The 12127-nt window shown below is 37.7% G+C and overlaps 1 protein-coding gene and 1 long non-coding RNA gene across 3 annotated transcripts; one reads left to right on the top strand and one right to left on the bottom strand.

Moving 5' to 3' along the window:
* The first annotated feature begins 3179 nt into the window (after positions 1-3179).
* Positions 3180-4067, top strand: LOC127126316 (uncharacterized). The gene is made up of 2 exons (XR_007804950.1): positions 3180-3380; positions 3756-4067. It is a non-coding gene; the product is annotated as an uncharacterized LOC127126316 (long non-coding RNA).
* A 73-nt stretch (positions 4068-4140) lies between these two features.
* On the bottom strand, positions 4141-5410 carry LOC127126315 (zinc finger AN1 and C2H2 domain-containing stress-associated protein 11). Of its 2 annotated transcripts, XM_051055224.1 has the most exons (3): positions 5304-5410; positions 5059-5176; positions 4141-4965 (listed from the first exon to the last, which is right to left on the bottom strand). In XM_051055224.1, the coding sequence occupies exons 2-3, from the start codon at positions 5155-5157 to the stop codon at positions 4288-4290; spliced, it is 777 nt and encodes a 258-aa protein (XP_050911181.1). In that variant the 5' UTR covers positions 5158-5176; positions 5304-5410; the 3' UTR covers positions 4141-4287. The 2 variants fall into 2 exon arrangements, with proteins under 2 accessions (XP_050911181.1, XP_050911180.1); XM_051055223.1 differs by having other exon boundaries at positions 5059-5394.
* Between the last annotated feature and the right edge of the window lie 6717 nt (positions 5411-12127).

The following is a 12127-nucleotide window of genomic DNA, read 5'->3' as shown; positions in this document are numbered from 1 at the left end:
ATTGGGACACTGATTTGTACTAAGCTTGAATTGAGGGTTTGTCGGAGTCATAACAGGCTTTGAATTCGATATACCAAACTTGTCGAGACTCTTCCGTAGGTATGTCTTTTGAGATAAGCATAATTTTGACTGCTTTTTATCTCTTCGAATGTCAATCCCAAGAATCCTGGATGTTGCTTCCAAATCCTTCATATCGAACTCCTTATTGAGTTCATCCTTCACCTTCATTACATCCTAGAAGTTGTTGCTTGCTATGAGAATATCATCCACATAAAGCAACAAAATAACAAATGAATTTCTAGGTCGAACTCTAAAGTAAACACAGTGGTCGAACTGACTTCAAATGAAACCTTGTGTGCCATGAACTTATCGAATCTCCTTATTCCACTGTCGAGGAGATTGTTTCAGTCCATATAAAGATATATTCAGCTTGCACATATAATATTCCTTACCCTTTTTTGCATACCCTTCAGGTTGCCTCATCAGGATTATTTCATCTAGATGCCCATACAAGAAAGCAATCTTCACATCCATTTGTTCCAGTTCTAGGTCGAATTGTGCCACTATAGCAAGTAACATTCGAATGGATCTATGCTTCACAACATGAAGGAACACATCATTGAATTCGACGCCTTTTTTCTAAGTGAAACCCCTTGCGACCAATCTTGCTTTGTATCTCATTGACGTCACTCCTTTGATTCCTTTCTTAATTTTGAAAATCCACTTACAGTTGACTAACATGGCTCCAGCTGGTTTCTTGATCTTTTACCAAGTGCAGTTATCATGAAGAGATTTCATCTCATCATTCATGGCCTTCAGCCATTCATTCTTATTTCGAATCCTTATAACTTTCTTATATCTCTAGGTTCTTCATCTAGAACCTCACTTGCAGAGATTAAGGCATAAGCTATGAGATTTTCATACCTAAGTCTTTGAGGTGACTTGATGATTCTTCTTGGCCTATCTCTTGCCAACAGGTAGTCATCGACAATTTCCTCATCTTCCTCAGTATCTTCAGCATTTTGTGTTTATTCTTCAACTTGATCTGGGATACACAATTCAGCATCGACATGCTCCACCTCAACAGAAATCTCTTTTTGTTGCATCTCTTTTGCAGATATATGTGTGCTTCGACGAACGTCAGTTTTCTTGAAAATCGTTCCAGCTTCATTGAAAACTACATCTCGACTGGTGATACACCTCCTGTGACCTAGCTCTTATGCATCATAGCCTATAAGTTTTGACTCATTCAGGGTATCCCATGAACATGCATCTCAGAGTTCTAGGTTCGGCCTTGTCCTTCGTAATGTGAGCATAGACTATGCATCCAAATACTCTAAGTTTGTCGAGATCTGGTGGATGTCCTGACAAAATTTCTTCAGATGTATTCATATCTAACATAGTCGAAGGACATCTATTTATCAAATATGTTGATGTCGAAACAGTCTTTGCCCAAAGCACCTTCTTTAACCCAACACTAGTCAACATGCATCTAACTCTTTCTAAAATGGTTCGATTAAACCTTTCAGCCAAACCATTTTGTTGGGGAGTATCTGCAGTAGTTATGTGTCTTGCAATACCAGAGGCTGCACAAAAATTGTCGAATGCCTCATTGCAAAATTCAAGGCCATTGTTGATTCTTAACCTCTTGACCTTCCTACCAGTCTGATTTTCGACCAGAGTCTTCCAACTTTTGAAGTTCTAAAAAGTTTCATCCTTAGTCTTATGGATTAATACCCATAACTTTATGGAATAATCATCAACTATGGATAGAAAATACCTTGCTCCTGAATGTGAAGGACACCTCGCAGGTCCCCAAAGATCAACATGGATGTAATTAAGGGATCCATGTGTTCTTTGTTTATCTTTATTGAACTTCACTATGAAAGATTTTCCAGATACAGAGGGTTCACAAAACTTCAGCGTTTCGACTTTGTCTCCACCAAGTAGATTTTGTTTCCACAATTCGACCAGTCCCGTTTTACTGACTTATCCCAATCTCATGTGTCAAATTTTTGTCTTCGGCAAAGGTTTCGTGGATGCAACATCTACAGAACCACTGACAACTTCAGCCTCAAGGGTATACAAGCCTTGTTTTTTCACACCTCTTAAGACTTCCTTCGAACCCTTCATGACTTTTAGAATACTTTTTCTCCTTGGAAAACACATCCTTTCTTGTCGAATTCACCAAGAGAAATCAAATTTCTCTTTAAAATTCACAATGAGGAACTCAAAGCTTCGTAGTTCGGATGAAGGCTTCAGTTTGTTGGTTTGTGTGCTTTAATAAACGACTGTTTAGATCGCGTTCTAATGGCTAAACATTAATTTATCTACTCTCAATGGAGGCTTAAGCACTAGTTTGTATTCATATTAGAACGGACTAAACAATGTTCTTTTTGAAAAAAGTTTAGTTGCTAATCGCACGGGACGAGAAATTATGTTTAATGTATTGGATATCTTTAAGCGGAAGACGATTATCCAAACAGGGAGCTCTACAGAAGTGTTCAAATAATCGGAGATTGATGAAGGTCTAAACTCAACCAATCATTTTTCTTCTTAATTATTATGAAATAATGTGTGGTGAATTAAGTCATGGTTCATTAACGAAACATGATTCTTCCCACAGGGAGCTCTACAACAGTGTTCAAATAATCAGAGACTGAGGAGGGTCTAAACCTAACCAGTCTTTTTCCTTCTATAGGATAAAAAAACTTAATTCTAATAATTATCGTGTCTTTAGAATGGAAGGCGAGTTTTGGACATAGAGCTCTACAGCATCGTTGAAATATTCGAGGGAGAAAAGTCTAAACTCAATCCCTCATTTTTCCTCTAATTTTGTTATAACAAGATATTTGATTAAACGTCTTAATGTGATTATGAAAAGAGATTGATGTTGGATCAAGCATTTGATTCGTGTTTGAGTGGATTATGGAAAATGATTTGAGGTGTATTGGGTCTAAGGGTCCTCTTGGCATTGGGCTAAGGTTTTTGATAAGCTCACTTGGCATTGGGCTAAGGTTTTTGATAAGCTCACTTGGCATTGGACCAATACTTTTTGAACTTCGAGAAATTATTTACAAGATTAAGGTCATTATACACTTTAATTTTAATTTAAACACATAACCAATCAAAAGATGATGACGAGCCTAATTCTAGATGGACAAGAATAAAAACAAAGGCATGAGTACATGAATATGGCAAGCATGGTAGTTTAGGTTTAATAAAAACAAAGGGACAAGTTAATTAAATTTTATTTCAATTAAGTAATTGGATAGGGGTTTTGCTCAGTGTAACATGGCAAACAAGATGAATAAGAAAGTGAGGGAAAAATGAAGAAACTCGCCAAATCGGAGATAGTCCGATGAGTCGACTCCGACGAGGTAACCAACTGCAAATCCCTTTAGTCTACTTGCTTCTCTGTCTCTCAGTTCTACTTCTTCTCCTTCTTTGATTACCATAGTGACTTAATATGAAACCATTTATATGTGTGGCATTCTGAATAGAAAGTTTGAATCTTCTTTTTGAGCAGCTGGCTTGTTGTTAAGTGGATAATCAGACTGACATTTACCATTGCCATGCATTGATGCTTGCTTGATGATGTGTTTGCACTGAATATATTACTTCCACTTGCTTCTTCTTTTGCTCACAATTGATCAGTGTATGCTTGTATAATTACTGCTGCAATGATATTTCAATGGTGGTGCTTTAAGGATATCAGTTACTAATGATGTAGTCTTTCTGTTGTTGTTTTGCAGGTAGAAAAAATGGAAATACAAGGAGTGACGCTTGAGCATAGCATGGCATCATAAATTTGAAATCTCGAAGGTTGCTGCAACTCAAGATTGTGATGACTTTTAGAACTTTTAGGCTTTTGTTTTGCATCAATGTAATCTACATATTCTAATAATTTTATTTGTCTAAACCTTTTGGTAGAATTTTTTAGGAGGCAAATTAATATATTACCCATAACTTAGTATGAGTGATTAAAATATATGGATAATCTTCAGATTTATGATGTAATACCTATTTGTATTGCTTATAGTACTTATAATGATATGAAAAATAAACTTGTTTTCCTACAAAAATAAGTCAAAGGTATGTGTAAATTAGTGCCTAGTGCAGGAGATTCTTTCAGACACATGACCAAATTATAATCTAATACCATCTTCAAATTCTTATTCACACAAATTTTTTGATTCCAACAGGGTAAAAATCTTTACAAACTAGATCAACCATCAAAGAAAGTGCTACTAGCTATTTCATCAACAATTTGAAAACTATGTATACTCAAGAACTACCACCATGATCTCTCTCAACATGCTCCACAAGAGAATTCGGATCAAGAAAACCTTTACTACACTTAGGACATGCAGAAATCGACACCTTCTTTACCCCATTTCGCTTAATGCTACTTCCTTCATGAACTATTTTGGCATGATCTACCAAACTAGTAACCGATGAAAACGTTGCATCACAAAGTGGACATTTCTCCACTTGATTTTTTCCACTCAAATTAGAAGCCAACTCAAGAAGGCCTGAAGTCCAATTCGACCAAGTTGAATTGGATTTCGATTCTTCTTTACTACTAGTACCACTACTCAAATTCAAAAGACTCATAAATGAAAAACTAGTTTCCAACTTTTTGGGTCCGGGACATTTATGATCAGGTCCAAACCTGTGCTTCAAACAATGTTCTACCTCACAGTCTCTACACTTGATTGTGTTTGAGAAAACTAGTGTCTCTCTGCATCCTTGGGTAGGGCACTTTTTCTTTTTTGTGACTTTTTCGTAATTTGATGGGTCGCAATCTGTGTTGACATGATGTTCCCATAATATGTTTGGATCTTGGTCTGGAATTAATCGAACACTTTTGGCACAAAGTGGACATATAACAACAGTGACATCTTGTTTGTTGGGTTTTGTACAATGATGTTTTATATAACTTCGGTGCTCCAAACAATATACCTGCGGAATTGATGAATTCCAAATATTCAAATTAAAAAAAATTAACAACAATCTGTATTGCTGCTTATGCAGAAAGAGGGCAATGTGAAAAACCTGATTACAGCGATCGCAAGTGAAGGGTAAGAAATCGATGAGTCTGCAATCGGAAACTGTACAATGCTTGCCTAGATCTGGGAATTGTGGAGTCCCCATGATCCAAACAAAGCTGAAGCTGAAACCGAAATCAAGAAACAAAATTCTACCAAAAACGAAAAAAACAGAGGAACTGATTTCGGAAAAAAAAATTGGTAAAATTTTGATTACACGGATATAGGGAGAAAAGGGATGTTCTAACTAACCAGAAATCCAGGAATGGGAGAGAATCGTCTGCTCCCTAATTCTACGCTCTAATCATAAAATTAGTCATAATACTTTTAGTTAATTAATTAGAAGTATTACTGTAAAAAATATTTAAATCATGTAAATTATTTGTTTTGGTTTGCAATATGAACGGAGGAAAAGTATGAAGTTAGAATTTTTTTTTTAAATAATCAATTTTTTTAAAAATAATTTGAAAATAATAATTATTTTAAAAAAAATACTAAAATAACCACATTTAAAAGAGGATGTGTCGGATGAACCGGCGCATTCCTTAAACATGAAGAGGAGGCGTCCAAGGCATTGACGTCTGTATTGGGACCCTCATGAGGAGGCATCAATGCCCTTGACGCATGCATCGGCCCTCATGAGGAGGCGCCAATGCCTCTGGCGCTTGCATGGTGCTTAAGTGGAGGCGTCAATGTCTCTGGCGCCTGCATGTTATTGACATGTTGGGCGCCTAGCCTCTTGGCGTATGCATTTTATGCATTCTCTTTATAAATACCACGTCTTGGATGCAATATTTTTCATACAAAATCATCCCCTACTATCATATTTTCTCTAATTAAACTCCACTCTCCACTCTCCTTCAAGTTTTTGTGTTTTAACCATGTCTGCATACATTCAGAAGCGAAATGTCGATGTAATATTTTCCGCCGCTGCGGCTCCGATACAGATTCATCTCTGGAACACAGATACGTTTGAACGTCTTAATCGGACGTTGTATAGTTTCTTAGAGGGAGAAATTGAAGATGGTGAAAGGATTAGAAGAATACGATGGCTTGTGTCCACGTTCAACCAAAATGGAGAAGTGCGCGAATGGGTGGATATTAAGACCGACCAAGACACTCGTAAGATGATTCATTACATGTTCAAAATTGTTTTGATGGTTGTAATCGCATAGTTCTTGTATTCTAGTTGTTTTAATTGTTTGTGTTATTGTTTATGTAATGGTATTTTTGTCACAGACGTCTAATATGAAACAAATTTAGTTTTTCATATATTGCAACAGAGGTACATGTGAATCTATCTGGTTGTGCTTGTTCCAACACTAGGACAATTATTACGATTATGACTTGGCTGACGGCATGAACTACGTAATCTAACCATTTTGTTCGCCGTATCCATTTCAGTTTGAATCTGGGTGCTGTTTGGGCGACCCTTTTTCTTCCTTCACATAACTTCATTGTGTCAGACGATGTCCCATTGATATTTTGGTCAGTAATCCTCTTTTGCCACTATAAAAAAACTAATTTTATAAACATTTGATAGGCTGGTGACTTTGTAAACTTCAGATAGCAAGTAGGATGGATCCCTTCGAACCTTTGAGCATACCGCAATGACATGGGAGCAGGGCGTACGAAATGCTTGGAACTTTCCGCAGTCGCACCAACCTCTATCTAGTTTGACTCTGTATTGTCCCATCAGCATGCCCTCATTGTGATCCATGGACTCGGCAACACTATACCAACCTTTAGTGCGGTCAAACACCATAACCACATGTGTGTTTGCTTTGGCAGCTTCATGTCTAATGAATTTCATTGAAGCATCACTGAACAACTGTCCAGATTGCAACACTGAACTCCATTTGGAGTGTCTGGTTTCAAACAGCGCCCCTAGCCTGAAATATGTTGACTGCACCAAAGCGGTTATAGGTAGGTTACGGATGCCTTTGAAGACAGAGTTCATTGATTCCATAAGATTTATTGTCATGTGGCCCCAACGTTGATCAATATCGTATGCCCTAGTCAACTTCTCCAATGGAATACTATTGATCCACCGTACTGCATCTTCGTTTGACAATCTTATTTCTTCGTGGTAGTGTTTGAAAGAAGGTTCTGATAATGTGTAACCTGCATTGACAACCTTCTTCCGCAACGTCTTATCTTTGATCTCCCGCATGAAATTCTGAGCAATATGTCTAATACAAAAGACATGCGTCGAAGGAGGACTATGACAGCCATTATCAATGTTATTATATGCACTGATGATTGAAGGGTGTATGTCGGAGATCAAACATAAGTTAGGCCGAGGTGCAACGTGCAATCAGGGATTTCTTAGGAAAAAACTTCACCCCTCCGTAGTTTCCCCTTCAACTAGGGCAAAGGCGATTGGAAAAATGTTGTTGTTGCCATCTTGTGCCACTGCCATCAGTAACGCTCCTTTGTATTTCCCGTACAACCATGAACCATCAATTTGTATAATTGGGTTACAGAAAGAAAAACCTATGATGCATGGTTGATACACCCAGAAGAGACGGTGGAAAATTTCATTTCCAACAGCACACGTCCCGTCTGGTGTATACACGGGCAACGTTTCCAACTTGACAATAATCCCTGGAGAATATTGTTTTAGAGCCAACAGGTAATTTGGAAGTTGTTTGTAAGACTCCTCCCAATTGCCAAACACTTTTTTAACAACCTTTGTCCAAGTTATCCATGCCTTCCTATATGATGAAGTGTACTCGTACTATGCCATAATATGCGAGATTATTATAATCATCTTTAACACCGGATTGTCGCCAATGACAGACACTATTTCATCGCATATTAGCTAAGAGCTTAATTTTTGATGATCCTGCGTTGGGTTTGTCAGGATGCATGTGTTATCTGGACCCATGGATCCAATCTCCTAAGAATCGCTCCTCTTCCGGTACGAAGCTGACAACCTAAAAAGGCAGTGCTAATTCGTATAATAAATTTTGTACCTCAATGCGTTAGTTTTGTCATCTCTGAAATCAGTTGATAGTTGCATGTGAAATTTTTTAATGGCTTTTACACATTCCTCTTTTGTGCGAAATGTGTCTCCTTGTTTCAAAGATCCTTGCATTTGCACATAAGGATTGTACCATATATCTGATGAAGGTTCATCGGAACCCAAATTCAACCTTGTCATGTGTTGGGATGGACAGTATACATGACTAATTGGTATTGACTCCTCTTCCTCATCAGCGTTCACCAATGAATCAACAATGATCTCGACTTCTTCTTCTTCGTCATCTGGAACATTCACCTCAGCTTGTTCGTCATCAGTTTCACAAAACACTTGTGACTGATTAATGAACTGATACATTTTTTGTTGATGTGGTAATATATACAACTTATATCGTTGTACTCAGATTGTTCGTGACTGACAAACATATGTTGAACATCGTCATCATCTCGAATCTTCTTCTGATAAAACTTCACCTCGTTTTCTGCAAACCAAACCTGATTTTTATAGATGATTTGGCCCATATTACTGCACTGCAATTTCTTTTCTATTATTTGTTTTAGATGTGAAAAATTTGATCGTCGATTTATTGTAAACCGAGTTACCTCTGTGTTGCGAAAACAAAAACCGAATAATTGATGACCAAATATTTCACCTTCGATATGGGAACTGATCATGTAATGTTGTGAGGAAGACATTTTTTTAAAATCTAACTTTCTTTTCTATCCTAAAATTGAATGCATTGCTAAGTTGTTCATCTGCACGGACTTAAATAGCGTAAACGTTGAATGCATTGATCACCCGGTTCCTCTGCACATACTTGACCATGCATGCAGTGACAAGAATACACAAGAGAATCTTTATGGCAAGGAATCTCACGAGAGGATCCCTTCCCTAATAGTCCAAAGATGCGCCTATTCCCTATGCGCATAAAGCAACCTAGGCGCCAAGAGCTAGGGCACCTCTTCTCTACAACTACTCCTAGGCGCCAAGAGGAAGGGCGCCTCTTCCTTGCATATGAATCTTCACATGCATGCGCCTAAGACTATGTGGCTACTCTACTTTTGTCATTGCATGCAACCAATCACATGCTTCGTAGGTTACAAACCTAGTAACTCACTCATCTATAAATAGGCTTTAAATCACAATATCAAATCATCTCCAACACTACTCATCTATACTCTTTCTTTACCATACTATTTCTCTGCCACACTCAAGCTCTGCAACATCAAATCACGTCTTTGTTAACTATGGGTGATGAACACAGAGGAACACTCGAGAATATCTCGACATTTGTATGTTATCACTCTCTTTTTACTTATTCCCTTTTTAAGTCGTATACCTATGTTATCTATGTTTGTATTATATATTACTTCTTCTTATTATATTTCTTACTTATGTGTTATTAGGATCCAAAGCATTTTCGATGCCGTGTACATGAATATGTACCCCACGATTCTCTGATAGAACCATATATTAGAGGATGTGGAATTGGAAATTCCCTCAACATTGTCTCGTACTCGGTGGACTACAAGTTCATTCTTGCTTTGTTGGAGAGGTGGAGACCTAAGACCCACACATTTCACCTTTTTATGGTGAGTGTGCCGTCACACTTGAGAACGTATACATGTTGTTGGGTCTCCATATAGATGGAAAGGCCGTGACAGGTAGAGTTAACCAAGACAACTCTATCTACAACGAATTATCGAGTGCCCCTTTGTGCGACGACCAAATTGAGGGAGAGTCATCCAGTCAAGCGAGGGGGCAAGGTATAAATTTAAAATACCTTAAACAATATTATGCGAGTATAATATTGTCCGAAGAATCAATCGAGTACGAGAAAATAATTAAAGCTCGGTGTTATATTATGATTTTATTTGGTAATTTTTTATTTCCAGAAAGTACAGGTAATTCACTAAATATTATGTATTTACCTTTGTTACGCAACATTAATAAGGTAAACACATATAGTTGGGGTTCAACTGTGTTGGCCCATCTATATAGTGCAATGTGTAAAACTGCAAAAAAGAATACTTATACGCTTTTTTCATGTGTGTATTTGCTACAAGCATGAGGTTGGCCAAGAATACCGTCACTCACCCCGATAAACGAGAACTCATTCATGTTCTCGTTTGCAACAAAGTAAGTCTAACACTTTACTATTCAATTAATTATATTTTATATTACAATTAACTGTAAATAATATTTTTCACTTTTTTTATCTAAGGTGGTCAGTAAGGGGGATGAACTTCAATAGGTGTCTGAAACACGCTATTGTAGTCTATCGCAATCTATTGGACCACATTGGACCTGACGATGTAATACTCCTACATAATTATATTTTAATTTTAAAATACTTATCAAATTATTTATCATCTAATCGTTTCGTATTATTTTACAGTTTATCTGGATGCCATATCTGGGTCTTGATCATGATGTGAACCATGACGATGCTATAGTTTGAATAGCAAAGACACCGATTATCCGGTTCACTACGGTGGAAATGCACCAGAGTGACCGGGTCAAACCGTAGCTCAGCATGCAACAACAGATTCCAAAACCTCCCACGTGTTTGGGAAATTGACATCAAAAAAGGGTTGATGCACAATGGGATTATTCAGACTGGAGAGACTTTGCAAAAGAGACATGTCGTCAATGGAGTAATCAACGACATCACATCTTAAACGAACCAATCATCCATGGTGCAAGACCAACTCAACAATATATGACATGGTTTAGGTTGGTAACAACTCAATAATTTGTATCTGAGCCGCAGTATTTGATGGATCCACGCCAACTAGCTTCGTCATCGTACACCCCACAATAATTCTCCTCCCAACACCAATGTCAAACCACCCAAACCCAACAACCAACCTCACAACATCAACCTACCACATACACACAACAACCAAACACTCAACCTCGCAACCCGTTCATGCCATCCACCCAACAACCAACCACCCAATGTCGCAATCCATTCATGCCACCCATCCAACCACAAAACCAAGAACCAAACCCTACCCATCAACAACCATACGCTGCAACCACAACCGTATATAGCTCAGATGATTCATATGGGTCACTTCATCGTAGCCCCCCACCAATGACCACTCAAACATCCCATCACCAAAACATACAACAATTGTTTAACTATAGTACGCCCCAGGAACCATTGCTTCATTTCCAAAACGATTCAATGTCCCAATTTTGGCAACTATACCATCCCCAATCCACCTAACCCCATCGACCTAACTACGATGGCATGAGCACCGAACTCCATTACGGAAGCGTCGTTGGCCATAGCCCCTCCAGATATTGGGAACAAATGATGACACATTTGTCAAATACCGCTGGAACTTCCGCCAGACCTTCACATCAACCATCATTCGATCAGGTCAGCACCCAAAGACCTCAAACACCTCAAGAAAATTGTAGGAGACCTCGGAGACAAACTAACGCACCTGGATGTGGAACAGGGGGACGTTTCGATCGGGTCGGTCATTAAATTTTTGTCAATCCCATGTAACAATTATTACCACATGAATAAATATATTTATTTTACATTATTCTTTTTTATTTGATAAATAAAAAAAAATTAATACAAGGGTGTATGCGCCAGATGAATTGACGCATACATCACATGCACCATGCAGGCGCTAGAGGCATTGGCGCTTCCTCATGAGGGTCAATGCATGCGCCAAAGGCATTGGCGCCTCCTCATGAGGGGCCCAATGCAGGCGCCAATGCCTTGGACGCCTCCTTTTTATGTTTAAGGATGCGCCAGTTCATCCGGCGCATCCTCTTTTAAATGTGATTATTTTGATATTTTTTTGAAAAAATTATTATTTTTGAAAAAATTGATTATTTAAAAAAATCGTAAAACTAACATGGACACCTAGAACTAAAAGTAGTAATAATTAATAAAAGAATATATACCTATTTTATTTTTTATAATAGTTTATTTTTGCGAATAAACTATTAAAATACTTGTGCCTGCTTATGCATAAATATACATATAATTGTTAATTTATAACCTGTTTAAATTAAAACGTAATAAATGTTATCAATAACTTATATTTATTTAATTCAACTA

Source organism: Lathyrus oleraceus, chromosome 3 (genome assembly GCF_024323335.1).
Source record: "Lathyrus oleraceus cultivar Zhongwan6 chromosome 3, CAAS_Psat_ZW6_1.0, whole genome shotgun sequence".
Classification (NCBI taxonomy): Eukaryota; Viridiplantae; Streptophyta; class Magnoliopsida; order Fabales; family Fabaceae; genus Lathyrus; species Lathyrus oleraceus.
The sequence above is the reverse complement of the archived record's forward strand: the minus strand, read 5'-3'. Positions and strand labels throughout refer to the sequence as shown.

Coding starts and splice junctions, on each gene's coding strand:
- LOC127126315 (XM_051055224.1), bottom strand. CDS start 5,157: ATGGGGACTCCACAATTCCCAGATCTAGGCAAGCATTGTACAGTTTCC. Junction 4,966..5,058: donor CTTGCGATCGCTGTAATCAG/GTTTTTCACATT, acceptor TCAATTCCGCAG/GTATATTGTTTGGAGCACCG.